The sequence below is a fragment of the Chamaea fasciata genome, unplaced genomic scaffold, assembly GCF_029207755.1.
Source record: "Chamaea fasciata isolate MVZ Bird 193981 ecotype frontalis unplaced genomic scaffold, bChaFas1.0.hap1 SCAF_1, whole genome shotgun sequence".
In the NCBI taxonomy this organism is placed as follows: Eukaryota; Metazoa; Chordata; class Aves; order Passeriformes; family Sylviidae; genus Chamaea; species Chamaea fasciata.
In genome coordinates this window covers 114,277,764-114,301,135 of record NW_027094086.1, presented here as the reverse complement: position 1 = coordinate 114,301,135, position 23,372 = coordinate 114,277,764, and the positions used below count along the sequence as shown (strand labels likewise).

At 36.7% G+C, this 23,372-nt stretch overlaps 1 protein-coding gene across 3 annotated transcripts in view; it reads right to left on the bottom strand.

The window, feature by feature from the left end:
• Positions 1–23,372, bottom strand: part of TOP2B (DNA topoisomerase II beta) — a 59,529-nt gene that overhangs the window by 10,380 nt on the left and 25,777 nt on the right. For all 3 annotated transcript variants that reach the window (XM_066194308.1, XM_066194300.1, XM_066194313.1), the window contains exons 9-25: positions 20,137–20,238; positions 19,918–20,055; positions 18,194–18,332; positions 14,810–14,967; positions 13,969–14,094; positions 13,180–13,290; positions 12,993–13,098; positions 12,692–12,801; positions 10,146–10,238; positions 9,937–10,051; positions 6,951–7,072; positions 6,044–6,192; positions 5,222–5,453; positions 3,705–3,839; positions 3,067–3,267; positions 1,246–1,441; positions 1,000–1,091 (exon numbers count right to left, since the gene is read on the bottom strand). In XM_066194308.1, the coding sequence (XP_066050405.1) occupies positions 1,000–1,091; positions 1,246–1,441; positions 3,067–3,267; positions 3,705–3,839; positions 5,222–5,453; positions 6,044–6,192; positions 6,951–7,072; positions 9,937–10,051; positions 10,146–10,238; positions 12,692–12,801; positions 12,993–13,098; positions 13,180–13,290; positions 13,969–14,094; positions 14,810–14,967; positions 18,194–18,332; positions 19,918–20,055; positions 20,137–20,238 (2,325 nt within the window). The remainder of the gene's footprint in view (positions 1–999; positions 1,092–1,245; positions 1,442–3,066; positions 3,268–3,704; positions 3,840–5,221; positions 5,454–6,043; positions 6,193–6,950; positions 7,073–9,936; positions 10,052–10,145; positions 10,239–12,691; positions 12,802–12,992; positions 13,099–13,179; positions 13,291–13,968; positions 14,095–14,809; positions 14,968–18,193; positions 18,333–19,917; positions 20,056–20,136; positions 20,239–23,372) is intronic.

Below are 23,372 nucleotides of genomic sequence, written 5' to 3'. Positions count from 1 at the left end.
TCCAAAAGGTCGTGTTCCTGTGACCTTCTAGAGCTGATTATTTAATAATTTGATTTAAGAAAACAAATTGAACCTGTGCTAGAGCCTTGTATGCTGCTGGCTGCAGATACTGGTGCTGTCCCACCTGTCTCTCCGGGCTGAGACCTTTGCCCTTGGGGTATTCATGGCTATCTGTTGCTTTAGAAAATGAGCACAGTCCTTTGGATAAGAGCTGGTACCAAAGCCCCAACCAAATGTGCAAACTGAGACTTGAAAGTAGACCAAAATTTCTTTAAATAACAGTTCTGTTACAAAATAGAAATCATTCCATAGAGTTAAAATACAGTATTAAAAATACAAAGCAAACGTGAAATGAAAACAAATAGCTAAAACAGTGGCAAACACACAGAAAAGGAGTGGCCGACAGAAATTCAAAGCTGCTTTTCAAAGCAGTTCTACCTGCCCATAGTAATGAGGATGTAATTTTGAAATTAAACTTGTCACATTGCTCTTTTGAAACAATAACAACTGCCTGGTTTTAGAAAAAGCAGAAACAAATACAGGTCAAGGTCATGGTCAAATTTACTACAATAAATGTAAAAGTCAGAGCTTTAGAATATCCACGTTTCTTTAGAGAAAAACAATAAATTATGTAGAAATAATTACATTTAGTAATTAGTTGTATGTGTGGGGTAACAGATGCGGCACTTTCTGTATCAGCCAGTCAAAAATCAAGTTGCCAGTTCTGATTTGGGTACAATAAGAAATTCAGTCCTCTGCGATCTCATTTTTCAGACTTGTACTATCTATTTTTCTTCTAAGCATTATCCATATACAATACCAATACTACGTGATGTTATTTTTGTGGGAGTTTAATGGTTTTTTTTAATGGAAGCCAACAAGAAGTAATCAATAATGTTTTTAAAGTTCTATGTGTGTGCTATAAATTCACTTAGACTACTAGAAAACAAGCAATATAATTTGTAACACTAACAACATCAACTATATCTGGATTATTACCTTTTCCTGTGCTTCTTTCCAGGCTTTTACTGGATCAGATTCATAACCTCTCTGGACCAACATCTGAATCAAATCTCTTTTTGATCTGTTCTCTACAAGACAGACACAAACACAGAGAAAAGGAGGAAAAAATAAAATAAGGGAAGTCAGTGTTGTGAAAATCTTGCGTGCAAGTATTTTCTAGTATACTTTAATAATTTCCAGATCTTCCCTCACTGTTAACAATTTTAATTTCTGTTTACTGACCAATGGTAATTTTCCCTTGTATCTTCTCCAGGATGAAACGAGCTTGGTTATTCAGCTTGGTGGACTCGGCGCCCAGCATTCCCACCAGCCACTCCTTGCGCAGGCTGTAATAATGTAACCGCAGGTCAAAGAACTCCTTCAAGATGTCCTGCACGGTTTCGTACTTCTTTAAGCACCCCATGTGATCAAACAGCACCTAGAAAATACATCATAGACCTGAGAGAGGCTGCCTAACTCAAGTTCTGTTAGCCCTTGTGTAAGTGTTCGGTCCTATTGCACATATAAAAGCACTGTACAAAATATTTTATTTCAAGGAGTGTGAACTCAAACCTCACTCAGCTCACAGCACAGAGCTGGATGGACTATTTTTATTCATAGGTTTAGGATGAGATTTATGGTGGCACAATCACACAAAAAGAGAGTTATATGGAGAAATATGCCTGAATTCCCTTGAATGACTAATTTTATCTACATATTAAATCGCGAGTTCAGTAGCAGCTGATGATTCACAACTATTTAATATAACAGTTGAAAAGCTTAATAATCCTTAATAATCTTTCAATTCAGCTGTGAAATCTGTCACTTTTCAGCTGTGAAAACTACCACCCTTCAAGTTCAAGCACAAAGTAAGAAATCATTCTTACTTGATAGGTGGAATCAATCCTGCCTGGCTTCTGACATCTCCAGTTTAGACATTTATAGGTGAACTAGTCACCCTTGGTGTCCTCCATAGTCAACTGAAAGAAATAAACCCCTCTACGGAATAATTCATCTATCCAAAATAGCTATTTGGGAGCTGGGGGACAATAGCCAAGCTCATATAACTTTTTAAGGTTCTTATACTAGGGCAGATTAAATCCTACACAGGTAGAGAAAGCAGCCCTCACAATTCATTATTTATTTTGGCAGGCAGAAAATGCAGGAATTCAGCTGCAAAATATTTTCTAATCTGTGAAATGTAAAACTGACAACAGATTCTCACAGTTGTTTAAATATGTGAGAAATACCATCACCCTGATTTGGTAGATTTGCTTTACAAGTACAATCTACAAAATCAGTTGAGCAATGCCTGTTTCCTTTTTAAATTCTATGGTCTTTAATTTATTTTTAACCTATTTTCACATAGCTTTTGATGTACACAGAAATAGCAACAATAATGATATTTGTGTTTTGTGGTAATATCTGAAAGTAGCATCTGCCATAAAAAATGGAACTGTTTTTTCAGTATCTGTAAAGACAGGATGTTTGGAAATCTTTGCAGAAATTAACTTACATTCAAATCCCTCTCAGAATAGACAGACATTTATATTTATTCATATTCTTAGTAATTTACAGCAATATTATGTCTTCAGCAGCTCAAGAGCAGTGTTTTCTATACCTTAGCACCTAAAATTGGATTTATGCTGGTGGAAACATTGGATCATTTAACTCCTATTAGAGAAGTAACAGTCCTGCAGAAAGTGCAATTCTGAAAATGTAATTTGTCTCAAGTTTAAAACTCAAATCTAATTATAATATGGCAGAAAGTTATTTGTATGATCTACTTTACATTAACCACTTTTGGTTCGCTGCACAGGAAATTTTCAATTACAGGAGGGCAGTCACCCCAGACCTGTCTTATTTGAAAGACTCATCAGGACTAAAATGGATTTGCTTATTCATATTGACTCAGTATTGGTCATCATTACAGTTTTCTACGATTGAAACAATTTCAAATACACAATGCACTGTTCAATACCAAGAACCAAAGTATACTACAAAAACATTTGATTTTACAACAAGCAAAGCAGGGATTCTGATAGCCAAACATGAAAAAGTTACCATAGAATTACAAGTAAGACTTGTTTGAAGCTTAAAGACTTTGTGCAATCCAGCAGCTTCTGCCTGTGCAAGCTTTTCTTCTGTCATCTTCACAACAAATTTCACAGTTGTATCAGTGTGGTATTCCTTATAGTCAGAAATTAATGCTGGAGTTTTTTCAGTCCCATTCAACATAGGTTCTAGAACCTGTTCTTTGTACACCTGTTGAAAATAGGGCAGCAAAAAATAGAACCACTTGGAATGCCTTAAAACTGCAAACCAACTGAACAACATAAACTTTCGAAGCTCTGTGCATTACATCTGATAGCAGTTAGGGCTTACAGAACCAGTATAACCTGTGAAATGCAGACCAAGAGTAGCACAAACATAAGAGGCAGAAACCAGGACAGAAAAGGCTACTGTAAAGTGGATTAACTATGAATTCAGCAGGAGAAGCAGGTGTACTCTCTAGTATGGACAGCTGATGTCACAGAGAACCATCTTCCACAAAAGCACAAAAGAGAATGAAACCATGTCCCCTTCCGTATATGTATAATCAGAAACTGTGTTAGAAGTTCATGCAGACATAGGATTAAATACTTTAATGAGGAATTCTTCAGCTTTTTGTTTATATTAAAATGTATTTCACTATTACTTACCTGTGTCCATGTCCTTACAGGAAGCTCTGTAATTTCTACTGTGTTCCTGTCCACCACAAATATCTCACCACTCACTACATACTGATTTTGACCAAGTTCCTGAATGGTTCCTTTGAAGTTTTTGTAATTTGGGAGCTGAAATTGGAAAAACCAGAAAAGTGGTAATGATCTATACAATAAAATATCAGAAAAGTATTTCTTTTCCGTACTCCAAACAGTTATCACTGTATATTGCACTAACCCATCAGCAAACCTCTCATACCTGTGAAAATCTGAAGTCATAGGAAAAATACTGCAGAAAAAGCCCCAGAATACACACATGCAAGTGACAGGACCAATTATCCTACTGTCCACAGAGCAGAAAAATTCTTAAGAAGATGCAGCTAAACCCAGTGAGGTGATGGGGTTTTGTTTTGATTTTTTTCTTCCTCTTTCTTAAAGAAAACTCTAAGCACAAATAAGGCATGACAGAAAGCAGAATAACGCCCCACAATAACTTTACAGAAGTGGTGTTACCTCCTCTAACCATTTTTTCATTTTTGTGCTGTTTGGCAAAGATAGTGGAACCCATCCAGGTTAAATTGTAACTAACAGGCTGAGGAATTTTTTTTAACAGGATTGATTTCTTTATCCAGCTTGACACAAACACATACCAGCATATAGAAAGGAGCTAGATGGAGGCAGAACTGCCTCTTTCAACCACAGTGAGCTTCAGTTGACTGTGAGACTACACAGAAGGCCTAGGGGTCCTAAAGGAAGGGCAATGGATTGCATTAATGAAAAAAAAAATCTCACTGTTCCCAAGAATTTGAAAAAGGAAAGCCACTATGTCTTGAAAATTGATATTGCACATTCAGTGAACTGTGATCTAAATGGAGAAGAAAAGATGTTTCTGCTTCTATGGCCTAGTAAATGCAGCCAAGCAGCAATATTGATAAGTTGCAAAATTAAGGTTACATCAACTGTATTTCATCTCTTGGTCACAGGTATTATGGGTTCACACAGGTATTCTTCCTGCCCAATTTTTTTCACACCACTTCTGGGACTTCTAAAATTTTGAATAAACAGAAGCTAAATGCAGTTCAGAAACTGCTGATTTTTTTGAACAGCAGCAATATCTTCTCATCTGCCTACAGATATATAAAAGGGAGAACAATTCAGACAAGAGAAAGGAAATGTTAACATTGGCTTAAGATACTTAAGTAGTACCTACAAAAAGAGAGAGTGATACAACTTTTTACTCTAGTGCCATGTCACAACTACCCTGTAAGACTTGTAACAGTCAGCAGACTGAACAAAAAGTCCTCTAAAATAATTGCTAAAAATACAAATAGCAATGTTTTTGCTTCAAGGTGAACTTCCCCAGCCTCATATCCCAACAGTCAAGTAAAGCTTCTACATAAAATAACTGGGACAAACCAACTCCGATGCTCCAATAATTAAGAAGTTCTAGAGAGACAGGAATTCATTTTGTAAGTACACACATATAAAATACCAATATCTACTATTATTTTTACCATGGGGTGGGGATCTAGGCCATCCAGCATTCGTCTGACATTGTTCACAATCTCTCTGGTGTCATAGTTTGGAAGTTTGCACGCCCAGCCAGTACCAATTCCTTCAGCTCCATTTACTAAGACCATGGGAATGATGGGAATGTACCATTCAGGCTCTACACGTTGGTTGTCGTCATACAGGAATTTAAGCAAGTTGTCATCCACTGATGGAAAAAGTAGCCTTGCTAAAGGGCTTTAAAAAGAAAAAAAAGAAAGCTATTTAACCTGAAGTCCTGTAAGTAAAGAACATTTTGCTTTACCGCCCCTTAGGCCCAGATACTATCTGTTTGCAGATTTTTCTCACATTTTCCTTTCTCTTTGTCATTGTGAAGCTGAAAATCCAATGTACACATCTCCTGAGATAACAAAGTTGTTCCCAGTGGAAGTGTGCGTTAATAACAGATGATGTTTGTTTCCTTCACAGTAATATATGTACCTGGTACACTAGCAACTGCTGACATTTACAAAATATCATTCTCTGAAGCCTTCAGAACACACAGCTCAGTGTGACACTGGGGCACCCAGTCATAAAGCAACACAGCATCCAAATAGTTGCAAAATTTCCTTGCTTAACTGTAGGAGTAGCAAAATGTTATGGATTTTCAAAACCACACTTAAGCGATCCAAAGTAAAGTATAAGCTTCTATCAAAATATTTCAATCTCTCTCCATTTCTCTTCCCCACCCCCCCTCCAAAAAAAAAAAAAAAGGAGTGTTATGAAAGGATGAGTGTCATAACAAGGCTATTTAAAAGTATGCATTTAGCTTGACGTTAATAGTTTACCTTAACATGGTGAAAATATAGCGAGGGCTGGCAGCATCCTTTCCACCATGAAGCCTGGTGCCAAACTGACCAATAGGTTGTAGCAGATTCACATTGTTACTTCCAACAAAGTTCTGAGCCAAGTTGACAATAGTCATCATTAATGCTTGCTGCAAGAAAATAAATATTCATAGTAATAAGTATGAGACAGTCTATCCTAATCCTAAAATCAATTTTAATGGCCCAAAATTTTGTGAGTAACCTGAATTAATTTTTTAAGAAAGCAGTCTCCTTGAGGAAGGACTGTTGTAACCTATTACAAGGGCTGCTGGGAATACATAGTCTATGTTGATGAAAACCCCTAAGCGTCTCAATTTCTTCTAAAGCACTACTCTGGGAGGAAGTAAAGGGACATAAACTGACCACACTTGCATGCACAATCCACAACTCATGGCTTCTAAAGGGAGAAGAGAAGGGATGGATGGGTCTCTTGCTAATATTTCAGATAAATATAAACAAAACAGGAGCTAGAAATAGTCTTTGTTCTGACACTGTAATAAGTTTTTGAAGAACAGAGTCTCTTCTTATTCCCTTAAAATACTGTATTTCTTGTTTCAGACAAAAATTGCCCTAGTACAAATTTCCGATATTACAGATTTCAGAATCTAGAAGTTGCCTAGGTAATTAGTTATCTACTGTTTTGCCACAACCCACAATGTATTTGGGATAACACTGTGCACCAACACTTGGGAAGAAAGGAAATATGCTGTCTTATTAAGCTACATTCAGTTAGGTTTCTTTTTCTTTAAAAGTACATCTGTTATTAATAGAATGACAGTCAAAAGTTTGCAATTTTAATAGCAGAAACATTTACCCAATATTTCACATAGGCTAAAGTCCTCACAACTTCACCATCCTCCATACTCACCTCCCCATGGTGATAAGCTGACATTTCAGCCACAGAACCAGCCAGCTGAGCAACCTTTACTTCACGTTTATCATTTCTCTTAAAGCAAGTGAACAGAACCTTGCGTTGCCCTGGTTTCAGACCTATTAAGAACAACATCCCATTTTCAACACATACACAAGCAAGTGTTTTCAAGTGATAAACATGTTTTGCCTTATTATAATTTCTAATCTCTCAAAAGAAGTCTAAACATTAAATAGAAGCAAATTCACACTATAATAGTAACAAAATAACGTATCATTTTTAAAGTAATTAAAAATATTTTACCAAACTGAAAAAAAATTACCAAAAGAATGGAAACACAACCTTTTCAGCCAATTATACAGCACCCAGTATGTCACTCTAATAAACTGCACCTTAATCCTAAATGTGCAACTTCCACAAGTCAAGAATTCTTTCCATTCTACACAGAAAAATCTTTTTTAAGAATATCAGCACAAATTCAGCAATGACAGCTGTAACTGTGGCTTACATGTATTTCACAGCACTCGGAAATTTTACTTTTTTGTGTGAAATTCTCAAATATGCACTAAAATTCAACAACAACAAAAATATTATCCTCTTGAGATCTTTTAAAGTTTTAAGAACGAAGCCAGTCTCTGATCTTCTGATTTATTTTCATTGCTTAGGCATGCTTTAGGAAAAACATCTGTGCGGAAGGAATTGCATCGTATTTCCTGCATGTTATCCAGAACTTGATAACCAGTTCTAGATCACGCTTATTGAGCTATTCAGTGTTTTAATTCACATACATTTCTAAAATGCACTAAAATACTCGTAAATGTTACCATAACTACAGTGGGTCAAACATAAGAGCAAAAGCTGGAAGGAAGACAAAAAAGAAAAAAAAGAGACTGACTTCGATTTCCATTTCATTTAAATATGTATGCGATGGGTCTGCATCATGTTTTTCTACCAGCAATCTATGGAATACAACAGACTTAAAGGACTTCCTTCACAAAGGAGAATCACCTCGTAGTAAGAATTGTAACTACCAGCTTTGAAGAGATAGTCAAAATGTTCATCCTCTTCATTATTTTTGTCTGAGATTTGCCACCAGGCTAGCCTGTCATACATCACCTGATGATGCTAGAGGACAAAAGCCATTGCTAGAGCACTACACCTGCTGCACAATTCACATATCCATGCCCAGAATGCAGAATTACAGCCGAAGTTGGCAGAAACATTCAAATGAATGATATATAATATTTTTAGTATTATATATACACCTACATTATGTAACATATGCACATAGACACACACAAATACACGAACAGCTATGTACCCTTCCTATTTTCTTACATTTCTGTAGAAACAGTTCACTGCAACTTCATTCTTTATTTTATGTTTCAGCAAAATCACACTATTGTTTCTGAGAAGGCAGTCTGGGTACAGTATGTTGTAAGGAGCAATGATCTCTTGAAACATATAGCTCTGTAAGTACCCGAGTATGGGAGGAAGTAAGTCTGGAGAAGATGACAGAGACTGACTTCCTTTGGTTCCCAAGGTGTGTATCTGCACACTTAACTCAGTTTGATTCTGTATCAAAGCTGGGGACCCATCCTACCTGGAAGCTATGGCCCCTACCCCTTGAACAATCCCTCTCATCCAAAACACAAAAAGCTCTTGCTGCATGAATATTTTGGTGTAAGTCTGTAGTGTCAAGAAAGCTGACCAGCTCCACTACAAAATGTACTGGGAACCGGAGACAAATGCACTTCCCCCATCCCCAAATTCTCAAGGCCTTTTTTTCTGATCACAGTCAGCTTGTGCACACAGACGATGACAGGGGCAGAAATTCCTGTTCATGCTGTCTGCAGACAGTTTTACAAATGAGTAAATGAGTAGTGCAGTAAAAACTGCTCCTTTTAATGTACATGCTATTGCAAGGGGAGGGTTAGTAAACCTGACTGACAGGAGCCTAGCAAGATTACAGGTCAGTAAACACTAGAGCACTGCCTGTGGTGCAAGACTGAGGGGAAAAAAACATTTGCATCTTCATCTGCACTCAGCTGCTGACTTGAATGTTAATTATTATAAGCACTTAAGAGACTTGCTTTCTCTGATGGTATGAGCAGAAACAAAGCGATTGTAGGGCCTAGGGAATAGGTCTGGTTAAGTAAAAAGCCTGCACAGCACCAGATTAAACTTCCTCACAGAAGAAACACGGCAATGCCTTAGCACATAAATCACAAAATTGTTCAGGTTGGAAGGGACCATAGAGGCTCATCTGGTCCAACCTCCCCAGGCAGAATCATCCTAGAGCACGCTGCACAGAATATGGTCTCACCTCTCTAATATCCCCACTGAGGGACAGTCCACACCCCCTCTGGGAAATTTGTTCCAGTGTGTGGCCACTGCACTAAAGAAGAGTTCTTCCTCACATTCAGGTGGAACCTCCCCTGCATCAGTGCCTGTCCACTGCCTCTTGTGCTATTGCTTGGCACCACTGAGAAGAGCCTCTGCTCTATCCTTTAGATCCCCTTTAGATACTTATACATATACATACACATACACATATACATCCCCTTTAGATACTCATACACATTAATGAAGCCCCCACTCAATCATCTCTTGAGACTGAACAGGCCCAGCTCCCTCAGCCTTTCATAAGAGAGATGCTTTAGTCCCTTATTCAACTCCACAACCCTCCACTGGACCTTCTCCAGGAGCTCTAAGTCTCTCTTGTAGTGAGGAGCCCAGAACTGGACACATCAGACGTGGCCCCACCAGGGGTGAGCAGAGGGGAAGGATCACCTCCCTTGATCACCAGGCACTGCTCTACTTAGTGCACCCAGGTTACCAGTGATACAAAATGGTAACAAACACATACATGGAAGTTCTTATATTCTCTACTTGATTGCATTGATTCCAATGTAAATCACAGCTCCAAAAAACATCAATAAACAGGAATATTCCAAAAAATCATAATGAATTATCAGCTTACCATCAACAAGGGAAGGGATAGATCTCTCGTTGTCTGAATTTGAGAAAAGGATCAACTCCTTGTTAATGAAATCATTGTAAGTCAAATGTTTTGTTGCTGTACCATATAAAAATTGCTGAAAAAAACCACATACATTATTCATTCAATACAAAAACTGCATTACATTTAAATCTCACCTGGCAGATTTATAGCTATTATTTAGGACTCACCTCGGGAAGGCCATGTAGTCGACGCTGTCGCCTGTCTTCCATGAAATTTGTTAACCATTCTTTTCGGTCATCAATCTTCTTCTTACTGAAGGCCTGGAAAGAGTCCAAGTACACTAAAGTATCAGCATATAAATGTTTGTGCAAATGTATGTTACTTCAGTCAGAATTTTAAGTATATTGCACTTTCCGATCAAGTATTCAATAAGGCTTATTTGGACAAGGCAATCCATATAACTAACATTTAAGGAGCAGTAGCAGTACATGACTTTTCAGACATTTTTGCACAAGGTATTATGAAATGACAGATCTCTCATTGTTTGCAATTTAAATTCATACTGCTTTCCTGAAATCTGCACATATTTAGACAAATCTTATCATTCTTCTTACCCTCTTCATATCAGAGTTGTATTTGACACACAGGTTTGAAGGTCTTTCCCCACACAGCTTTAAGGCTGGGTTCATCATTTAGACTGAGCTATAACCAGCTCTCATCAAGAAAATCAACTGATGGTATTAAAAAAAAACTCCCAGTCTTGTCATTTCCACACCCTCTTTGCTCTGTCAGTAACCTGTAGCTGTTCCTGACTGGCCATGCCTAGTCCTTTTAGAAAAACTGACAACCTGACAAAATTGACACTGCATAAAAAGTCTAAGCCAGAGTTTGGGCCAGCTGACTGATGGCCTCAGCCTTCATAATGACAAGGGATCACTCTCTTGCAGCCACTTATCACTACAAAAGGACACAGGAATGTTCTGACTTCATGGTGTTACAGAAACAGAGTTCCCCTCCAGTAAGTTTCTTCCCCAAAAAAGAGAAAAATACATAAAAACTGAATAGTGGTTTAAACAACATTTTGATTACTTTGGGGAAGTTATGTGAGCTGCTGAGGTACTGCCTTTTTTTCTCAGGGAGTAACATATAGAAACTTCATCATGTCCTCATTTCAACCAGTCTCCTGCATAACAACACAGTCATCAGCACCATCTTTTTCGAAGGACTGACTGGAGCACTCCAAAAGAGCTCAATGAGTAGTTTCAACTCCTTGGAGACCACGATGCTACATAATAAATATTAAATGTAACTTAGTTTCTGAGAAAGGGTCTAAGCCATATCACCCTGTTTTGCATCAGACTGACTTCCCTTGTGAACAAAGCTTGATCATTCAGTGTCAGACATCTGAAAATTTAAGATTAGGCTTTTGTAAAAAACAGGACTAGATTCTCACAATCTTCCAGCTCCTTTCAGTTTATCTATACCTTTTCTAGACCACTGAAGTGACGAATGACCAGGAGCTGGATCAGCATAAAAATTATTTCAATCGAATAAAAACAGATTTCATGGAATTAAGAGCTGTTCTCAAATATTTATTTCTCAATAGAATAAGAAGTGGATTTTTTTTTATTTTTATTTCTCCACTTAAAACTGGTATTCTAATGCTTCATTTATTAGCAAAACAGTTCTTCAGAATGCTGAAGAATTTGCTTTGTGAAATATTTTTTGCTTTCCTAGACTTCAGCTATCATGACGTCTGGAGGGGTCTATCACCACCCAGAGGTAAACTTGGGGCTGGGGTTCCAGTGACCAGCAGAGGAAATGCAGGTGGAAGTGTAAGTGAAGCTTCTGTACACAGCTCCAGCACTAGCTGGGAGTTGCTGAGGTGTAACAGAGGTAAACAGCTTCCTCCCAGACTGACAAAATGCTATTTTAAATAACAGCGAGGATCAGCCATAACTGGTTGCATGGCCTCATACACCAGCCTGTGTATGGAGGTCTCTTTGCAAAAATAGAGATCAGAATCCTCTTAGTAAAATCACACATTTTACTGTATACACAGGATAAGAAAAAAGTTGTTTGGTCTAAGATAGGTACTTTTCCATTTTCCCTTTTTTTTTCTCTCCTACCCTTTTCTCTCACTAATGTCACCTGCAATTAAAATAGCAAATTAAAGTAGATAAAAGTTGAAATATTTCTTGAGAAAACAGTTCCATTCCAGACACTTCATACTTTGTCCTTCCACAAGCTTTCTTTGAAACATGGGTATTTTCGTGCACACAACTATTTACAAAACTTCAAATATGTAGACCACATGCATGAACACATATATGACACACTGACAGATCTTCAATGAATAAACAATATTTATCTGATCTTATTTGCTCCGAAACAAAATACAGATCCCTAAGTAGATGTGAAACATAATTTGTTTGGGCTCTATAGCCCAAACAAATAAAAACCACTCAGAGTACTTTTTCGCATGTTCTTTAAAAGCAATTCTGACTTTATCATTTCTTGATATTCACATCACACAAAATTATCAAAGCTAAGATTCTAAAAAGAAGGTAGAGTTCATTTTGTGGCATGGATTAAGCTTATTCCAAAATTTAAAACGTTTTCCAAAAGATTCTTTCTCTGCCCAAAGTATTTTTTTCAGGTACTCAAAAATACCAAAACCAAAACAAGCCCTGTCAGAACTTCCTCATGTGCCATTCTCAGCACATAATGAAAAACATTGATAATATGTAGAAGCACTTTTGTGAGCTCTTACCAGTGTAATGGCCGCATCATCCTCAGGCCCAGCGTATCGAAACAAGATCCGATGTCTTTCCATGTCAGCAAAATATTCTTTTGCTTCTTTAGCAGTGCTGGTACCTAATCCTGTACAGTAAAAATAAATAGTTACTCAATATTCAAAATTTAACTTTTATTATTTTATCCCTTTTATTTTCCTGGGAATATTATAAAATCATTATGTAAGATACTATCATGAAAACAGCTATAATAAAAGTTCATAGCATCCGTTTGTTATTACTTATTCATAGGGTTCACATATTTCTTTTTAAACAAACCTTTGTAGTATTTTATCTTCCATGCTTTATGATTTTCCATATGCTTTTTCCACTCATCAAATTCAGGAATACTATAGAATGAAAGTTCTTGCTTGTTTTTGCTTGCCTTTGAAAAAACAAACAAACAAAATCAACATCTCTGTTGTGCTGTAAGTAATCCATAAAATCTCAATAAGAGAACCCATACCTTCACAATGGGGGTGATGAATTCCTCAAGAAAACCATGTTTCAACAGCGATGGCCAATTGTGATGAATAAAATTGATCAACAAGCCCTTTATGTGAGATCCATCCTGATCCTGAATCAGAACATGAAAACATGAAGCAGTGTTGTATCAGATTCCCCAAACCACCAAAAAACTCACTCACTGGCCTGAATACATCAACAAAATGCCTGATGACAGAAAGAATAGAAAGGAACAGTTGGTTTTAATTTGGATTCCAAACTGGACCTGGGTATGAAATAACCACCTGTGAGTTCACTGTCCTCAAGCTATTAAAAAGCTCTTCCAAGCCAAGTGCATGGTTGCTGTTCAAAGTTTTTCTGCCTGTGGCATGTTTCTGCTGAGAGCTAGGCAGTTCTCCCAGACACCACAGAGTTGAATTTTTGTGGAAAAAAGCCAAACCTGGCCACTGTTCTCACTGGGGGCAAGATGTTTGATAGTTCAATCATGAGATTATCCAAAAATAATTGCCTATATTCTTGTCACTACCTGACTTGCTAGCAATACCACCTCATTTACTGTCTACTTTTGTCCTTACTTTCAACGTATTTTTGAATTATCAATAGCATGTTTTTTATTATTACCTTGGTTTCCTGCTATTTTGTGCAGCAAAGTTCAGTTGTCTTTTTTGAGAAACCAAAATAATATATATAGATAAATTAATTCCTTAAAGAAACCTCATAACCTCTGAAATTGCAGCAAAACACATTGTAAGAAGCTTTGTAGATTAAAACCTGTGAATTTCAGACTCACCTGATCTGTCATGATCATAATTTTTCCGTATCTCAAACTTTTCAGAGATTCTGGATCTTCATAGCTTTTCTTGTATTGTAACCCAACAATTTTGATGATGTTGTTGATTTCTGCATTTTCCATAATCTGTACAAAAAAAGTTATTTTTGCAGCCAGTGTAAAGAGCAGAGATTCAGAAACATCCCAATCTTGCTTTATAGCCGTTTTTTCAATGCACCCTGACCTCAACTTCACAAGCTTTTTATTCCCACCCCTTGAAGCCTTTGCACTTTTAATGATTTCTTCTGTATGTGCTAATTCTCAAGACCGCACCACTCTCTTTCTCCTCTAGAGCTAAAACACTTTGGATGGGGAAAGCTGGGAGAAAACTATATGTGTAACAAAAAGTCATCTCACAAAGCTGCCTTCTTTTCCCACTGTTTTCATGGGCATCTGCAGCACACCTCTTATTACAGACAAATTATGAATGGCAGCAGGAGCAGTATGAAGGGGTAATGCTGCTGGCTGCTGACTCACGCTTTGAGTCCATGAAATCACATGGTAATGGAGAGAATACAAAGTTTTAGGGGCTTTAAATACTCATGTGAAATGTGAATATGAGTCATAGCAAGATTTCCTTTCACTTGTGAAGAAATGAACTTCATCATCCCAGTACTGCACTGATACAGATAATATTTACAGGCTTATCCCAGGCTTCAAAATACCTGGCACTTTATGAAATCTCAGTCACAAAACTTCCATGAAAAGAATTAAAAATTAAAATATGAAGATGATGATTCTAGAAATCAAGAATAAACAGGAGAACATTTGTCAGCTAAAAAGACAGAACAAAACTACACACCTGTTTGTGAGAAGCTTCTCGGACATTGAGAATTTTGCCCCTGAGTGGGAAGACTCCGTATCTGTCTCTACCAATAACACCTAGGCCAGAGACAGCTAAAGATTTGGCTGAGTCTCCTTCTGTTAATATCAACGTGCAGTCCAAGGAATGTTTGCCACCTGCAGGCCCGGAAGAAATAGAGGGAAGGCAAAAAACCAGAAAGTGTAACTCAAATAAGAAGAAATACAATTGAATTCTTACAACTCTACAGTTAATTTCCTCTCATCAGGTTATTTAAGTAAGTTGAATTTCTCTTCTTAGGGATGGCCTTCCTTACCACTAAAACTGCACAGCAATGAGTAACCCTGCCCTTAGCAGTACACTATGGATTACTATGGACAAGGAGCAAAATAGGCAAAACGGGATGCAATAGTGGTACATCTTCTATAATGGCTCCCACACATCTGCACAAAAAAAGACAGATTGCTTCTCTACCTTCACCATTTCGTTTTGCTAGCTGCAAATTTCTTACGTACATACATTATGCATGTCTGAGTTACATACAGGAGTTATTTCCCATTCTGCATTTTCACTTTCCTCACAGTAGATTTTAAAAAGTAATTTGTTAAATCACGTTTTTGTGGTTTTCCCTTTTTGTTGTCTATCAGCTAAAACCAGACAACTGTATAAAAAATTTGACAGAAAAGTTCAAACGATGAGAACATTTGCACTTCTTATACCTCACAAATTTCTCCAACAGAAAAATAAATCTTTACTAGCAGTGTAATTTTGATTCTACAAGACACACAGCATTTTGGTGCGTGTGTGCTCAAAACTGGAATGACATTCATGTTCTGCCAATTGCAACTGTAGCAGTGGAATAGATGTTCTAAATAACAAGCAGGCTGAAAAAAGCAATCCACCCTTCTGCAACAGTGCAAATGCTCATTAAGTAGCTTTGCTATTTTATCAAGGTCTGTGGTAGGAATGACTCCAAAAAAACTTCAAGTTGGTTGAATCTCACCTACTGCTAATAAGGTAGTTTTGAATATACTGGTATTTAAAATGTGTGTTGCAATTTGCCTTTATCTGGAAGATAAAAACCAGCCCATACTTCCTATTACACTGAACTTACATTCAGCACCTTTGCTTTTCCGAATAAAGACGTGTGACTTCATATAATCTAAGGCAGTTATTCACACTGGCAGTGACTACCTACCAGTGAAGTGGACTCCAAATATCTAGAAAAACACCAGTCTCTGCTGCTTTAGGATATATAAAAGCCAATATTTTTCATAAATGAACTGCAGAAAACACATGTGAATGTCATCCAGTTTCACTTTCTTCTGGAATGGATGCAATCAGTAGCAATATATTTCACAGAAATACAATAAACCAGGTATTTTCCTGAGCACAGCCCTAAAGAACTCAAAGACAAAACTACATGAACTGACAGGTTCAAAAACGCTTTTACACTTCACCTGATTTAGTAATCTAGCTGTTCCCTTACAATCCTAAATTCTTAATTTTTGCTTTGATTTCTACCTTTTCTCCTCCAACAAGCCACAGAACTAGGTATAGCTGTTCAAGATCACAAGAAAGCAAGAATCATCAGGTATAGGACCCTTTCTTTGCAGAGGAGGGGGAGGAAATCAGCAGCAAGTACACTACTATCACTCTACAGATACAGCTCTCTCCTATTCTTGAGCATTAACTGGCAATGATTAAAACATTCAGAGGCACTAGGCACACAAGAAACCTGTGGGTGCTGGACCTCAGCTTCAAATACCCTCTTGAAGTAAAAATAAAATCTAAAAACCACAGGAATCACTAAAGTCAGAGGGGTTTGTGCCCAGAGACTGTTCTCTCCTTGCTGCACTTCCTGTGTGTCCACAGTGAATGTGCAATGTCTTCAATGTCAGAAATCCAATACCTTCCAGATCTTCAATAAACCAATACCTGGCTAAGCCTCCTCAGGAGATGCAGAGTTTCCACAACATGAAACAATTTTTAGGCATGAGAGAAATACCTGGGTAACAGGAATTCAAGTCATGGAAAGCTTTAGGCATGAATGTTCAGCCCAGATGAATCCTTACATGCCTTCTCTTAGTTGACGAACATTCAGGATGACAAAACCCAGAATATTTTATTAGCTCCCCTGTTGGAGATTCTCCCTACCCCTCAACTCCAATTAAAAAAAAAAAAAAAAAAAAAAAAAAAAAAAAAAAAAAAAAGAGTAAGAAGTGATTTTAAAGCCTGATCTCTAAAGCAAAGCTAAAAAAGCTACCAAAAAAGTGTGTCCAAAATCATTCATTATATGAATTAGGAGCACTTGGCTTGATATCCATGAAAATATATCATTTCTTCAAGCACACAATCTTCTTGGCAAGAAAAGTATCAGGAACATATATCTGAGTGAGGAGTGAAAATTCCACAGGCAAAATACTAGAGTAGATGAGATTATCAACTTTTGAGGCAAAATATGATATCTGAATAAATGAAAAAGTAATTAAGTACTGAAGAAAACTCAATTAAAAAAAAATAATAACCAAGGAACCAAAAAGAAAGGGAAGAAAATTAAAGAGAACCATCATCTCATCAAGTCATCTTTGGCTTGAACGTTGAAGCAGAAAAACCCCCAAACCAAACAAACAAAAAACCCAACCAAAACCAAGGATCTTTCTCAGTCTTACATGCTTTTACCTACTCGGCCCACTCATTTACTACACTGCAATTTCTCTACCTTTGCTTCATGTGAGGATGTATAAAAAACCAACTAACATTAACACAGATTGGCAACATTTTGAGCTCTTTAGCCATGTGTGCCCCTCAAATCATTCAGCAACAACTCCCATCCCATTGCTATTGGCACAAAGACTGCCAGCTGATCCTGATCCCTTTTCTGCGCCAAGGAAGCAAGTTAGCAGAGATTGCCAGTTTGCCCTATATTCCCAGACAGGAACCAAATGGCATTTAAAGTCTAATGAAAAAAGTCTCTTGAACCATTCCCAGGTCTGCACACTACGTGATTTACTTCCTATACCTTCTGACCCTATAAAGGTTCTGATCTTTCTACATGAGAAAGGTCAAGAAGACCAGTCACCTCCAAAATGGAATATTGGTAACACCATTTAGCAGGAAACCACAATTAGAAGATACACACTCTTCCAATACCAACCTAGACTGCAACTTTTGTTCAGTGTTATTAATTCTTCACCCTAAAGAGTTCAGTATTCCTGATGCCAAACTCACCATCATGTTTGAATTCTAGCTCTAGAAAGTTTAGAAAACTAGAAAGATATTTAATAAAAAACACATAAGGATGAGAAACAAAAGTCAAGTTTCAAATCAGCATGTCTGAAGAATTTATGAAACAGTAAAGAACTTGAAAGTAAGTGCTCTTACCAGCATCATTAGCATCATCCAGTTTCGGAATGCCCTTGATTTTACTGTGTTTCACTGATGAACATTTTTTGTTCAGTTGAGTTTGTGCCTTAAATTTGACCCAATTCAAAATACTCTCTATGATACCACAGTTGGAGGCCTACAAGCAACAAATCAGAATTGTGGATGAGAAAAAAAAAAAGCTTCAGATAGCAGATTCTTACATCTCAGTTTTAAATCATAAACAGTGTTTCTGAGGTCCTCTAAATTTTAAAAATTGCAACATATCAAAGGTCAAGGAATTAACACACACCTTACTATTTAGCACTTTTTGCACATCCAACTAAAATACAACACAAAAGGAGCTTCCTTTTCCACCACTTCTATAACCTGATGGAAAGAGCAAAGGAGGTCTGAGACCTAATGAGAGGTTGTCTTACGCTGTGTAGTTGATGTGCTGAGATGTTTTAGGTACAAAGCACTTGTTTCCTGGATTTTGACAGCAAAAAGCAGCCTTATGGGATATTTATGACCATTTAAAGTTTTTTTGGAAATGACTGAAAATGGCTGAAAGACAATCAAAACTATTTGAGAATCAGCTATCAACCACTTGAGAATCTGATACCAATTTTAGAAATACATCTGCAGCAAAAATATCATATAGTATATTTTCTAAGCTAAAACTGCTTTAGGTTTTGTTTCACATCAAAAGAAAACACAGATGGACCAAAATACTGTGAGCTTTGGCTTTTAATTATCCCCCAGAATACAGCATTCATTGTTGAGATTGTGTTGCACATTTAATGCATCTGGAAATCGATATTTACTTCTGGGAATATTAGAAACACTATAAATTAAACCTGCTGATGGTAACACAACATGTATTCATTCTTCAGATTTCATTATACAAGACTGTTGTGAGGTTTTTTCCCCTCTAAATTCTACAGGAATGTCACCCATAGCACAGAATTAGAAGAATAAACCACTAAACAATCAGTGAAGTTTTGATGCCAGGACTACTAGCAGTGGCACTGTTCTCCTCGCTACTGGAGTTTCATTTTAGGCTACTGGCATTAAAAAGGACTTAGTATAATGAGTTATGGCCAACAGAACTCTACTTTTCTTTCACTGTATGAAAATGTAGTAGAGGAAAAACCTCTCTGATGTATTTCTACAAATACATTCATTTAGAACAGCAACTCTTAGTCCATCTACAGAAAAAATTTTAAACTTACTGCCTGACAATAATGATCACTTGATCACTTTGAATAATACCATTTTACATTTCCCTGATCACTGGACTAACAAGTAAATGTGAAATATCTCCTCCCTCTCTTTTCACTTCGGTGAAACAGAATAGGACCGATACCAAAGAGTAAGGTAAACAATATTCTCAACTTCAGAAAAATATTTTAACACAAAAAACACTGATCAAGGACCTCATTTAGATTTTAAGAGTTGAATTCATTTCACCAATGTAAATGCCAGAGTCTCCAAGAAACAAGTTGAACAGATGAATCTCACTTTTAAATCCAAGGCAATAATCAAAACACAGTCACTGCATCCATTATTAAGACCAAAGAATCATCAGACTTTCCTTCACCCCACTTCCAGAGTATGCAAATGTCACTGCAGTACCATAATGAACTACAACTAATCTTCTGCTACAGAACACACATACACTTGGTCCAGTTGTGTCAATCCCTGCTTCACAGAGAAAAAAAAAGAAAAAAAGCTTTACTTACTGCTTTAAAAAATTTCTCAGATAGCTGGCACTTGGACCCAAAACTTTTAGGCTGCAATGTCATGTTTTCCTTTGTCTGGGAATCAAATGATGGATTTTCAATCAAGCAATTAACAAAAACCCATATATGGTTCTTCACCTGTTTAAAACATAGAAACCAATTTACTCAACAAAATTCTCACATTCATCTTTTCCAATATTTTTGCATAAAGTTACTTGCCTGAAATGGTTTGACAGAAACTCCAGCTTTATTCTTCTTCTTCACCACTTCTATCAGTTTGCCCACAACCTGATCCACCACATAATCAACATGTCTACCACCCTGAATGAGGGAAGAGAAAAAAACCAAATAATAAACAAAATAACCATTGAATTTCCTAATAGCTTTTAGCTGTATTAACAAAATCCCTGTAGTCATACTTTGGTATAGAAATCCATGCACACTGAGTTGAAGCATAAGATAGAAAAATCTGTTTTTTCCAGGTCATTCAGTCTTCATTCAAGTGAGAATGACAGAAGTCAAATGATTGATAACTCAATGTTAAATTCTAGTGGCAGTCATAGGCAGTTCATAAGACTTTGACTAAAATCTTGTTATGAAAAGTGGAGTGATGCAGGCATATCCCATAAAATGAAAACATACCTAACTCAACTTTCCATATTTTACACAGATCACCTTTGCTTTAGATCAGTTAGCACCTTACAAAAATACAGACTAAATACTGGCTCCTGTTCAGACCAATCTACATTAGGGCAGACAAAATAAAGAACACAAATATGAAGTAACAAACAGAAAAACCCTTGCTCTCTAAAGCTGCATTTAAAACAGAACTGAGGAGAAAAAAAAGCTCTTGACAGGTATGAGGAAGTATAGGATAGAAAAGAAATAAGTAAGAGAAAACAAAATCAAGAATAAACAGCAGCCAAAAAGAGGGAAACAACTAGCAATCAAACCCCAAAAGTTAGGATTCTACATTTTAAGGCAGAATATGCATGTGGGAAGACTGAAGATGTAAAGAAACTGAATTGATGGGATAGCAGCTGTGCTCTCAGCTTCATGCAGAAAGCAGAGCTTTGAATTAAAAAAAAAATAAAAAATAAAAAATAATAAAAGAAAAAAGAGAGTACATAAAACCAAAATGGTTAAGCTAGTAAATATTATTAGTCATAACCAAACCAGTACTTGGACTTCAAAGAAACCATCTAGGGTTTCTCTCAGTTCCTAGAGTCATCTACTAAAACAGCAACACAAACCATTAGAAACACCATACAAAGTCTTTTCTCACGGCATTTCTTCTAAAAAAAACCAACCAACCAAAAAACCCACATCCAAACCCCAAAAGCTGCCAAAATTAAAACACAACTGTTTTTATCCACATATGGATGACAGTTTCAGCAGAGGGAGAGTTCAATTGAAAGCTGATCTATCAATATCCTGTCACTTTAAAGAAAAATAAATCCATTTCCAAACAGTAAAGAAAAGCTAGTACAAGAAAATATCAAATTACACGTTTCAAAATCATTCCACACTTGAATGGCAATCTTGAAATGCGTTTCTTTTACTCATTCAATTACTGAAAACTTATGCTTCTGGGAACATCTCCGTATATTTCTGCATTTAAAACTTTAGCAATTCTTAAATTTTGCTAAAAGTAGCATCTGACATATCAAGAAAACCAACAATTTAGAAGTAATTCTTGTTCTTAGGAGATACTAGTTATTATAGCAGTTCCTATTCTTAGGAGATACTAGTTATTACAGCAGTTCCTCATTCCTGAGTCCATTCTTAAGCATGCAGCTGTGAGTGAGGGATGTTCAGAGCTCAGAGTTGGGACCTTCTAACCATCTCACCAGCAGGTGGCAAATGTACCTACTATGGGACCAGAACAGCCTGGAACTGCCCCAGATCTCAGAACAATTACATACAAGGCACAAAGGCAAAAATGCCCTCTGAATCTAGAGGGCTGCCAAAGATTCCTACAACTTTTGAATTAAGGGGAGAGAGAGCTAGAACTCTATAACCTTCTTTTTCCAGAAGGTAATGATGGAATCCCAGTCTTGCAAACTTCAGAATGCAAAGGTATCTCATTAAGTGCTAACAAAAAATCTTCAAAATGAAGCTTTGACTGCCTCCTATATACTTTCTATACTCCTCATAGCCAACAGTTTCCATCGATTTGGAGGTAAGCTACATTCAAACTCTATGGACAGATAAATGGTTTATATGGTGGAAAAACTCAGAAGCTCACTATAAATTTGAAATTTTCATGCAAGTAGTTTTACAACTTCAATCCTATTTTCTTTTGCATTTTTTAAAAATTAGATTTATTTTATGAAAATTAATCTGAAATCTAGAATAATCTTGAATTTCTTGCTGAACTCCAGCAAATTTTAACATGTTGGGATTCTCTCTCATGCAAGTCTACCTTCTGACACTGCAAATGTATTGAGTGAACATTTCTGTTAAAATGATTGTTAGCATTACAGTTAGCAGTGCCACCATATTAAAATTATCATTAGATTGCTATGTTAATAGCTGAGGTTTCTACTACAATTTCTACCACAGCTACTATTTGAAATTCAGAACTTAAGAAGACCATGTTTAATCAGTTTTCAAGTCTCACTGAAGGTTATCGGTACAACTGTTAACAGCTACCAACATTCTTTCAAATGCTGTATCAGAGCCTGAAGTCGAATTTTGTGGTGGTCTGCTATGGCAAAATTTTGATTAAATGGGGAGCTGAAAAAGGTAACAAATTTACAAGAACTAAACAAGGGAGTTGCACCTCAACATGCTGCCTGACCTCCCAAACGCCCTTCAAAAAACACCACACCAGCAACCTAAAAATACTTTTTTTTTTTTAAGTTTAGTTTAGTTTAGTTTTTAGCAGTTAATTACTGCCCATTATGTCCCATCAGTGGGTAGCTGCTCAACAATTGCTGGTGAAGGGGTTCACTGCCTGAACATCCAATAACACATGTAGGCATGGACTGAGAGTGGGGAAAACTAGGAATTACAACACTTACTTTTGAAGAAGACATAGAACTTATTTCTAAGCATATTTCAAAAGAACATATAATAACAATGTATGTGCAACTGCACGATGGTGAAAATTGGTCCAGAAGAGTAAAATTCAAAATCTCCGGAGTAAGTGTAGGCAATTTATTTTACTTAGGAGTCAGGAAGTATTAAGTTTTTTCAAACAATTATTTTTAGCCTGGTTTCGAGCATAACGAAGTTTCTCAACATAGCCAGCTTCTCCATAGAAGTATTGTACACATCTTTAAGGTAATGTTATTTTTCTTCTTTATGTTTCACGAAGAGGCCGGAACAAAAACTAAGTTGTAACCCTTCAACTACCAGATTTGTCGTCCCTAGCTTTGACAAAGTTTTTAATTGCAATGCACACTTATAAAGTAAGTATTCTACAATAAAATAAACTTGCCCTGTTAGCA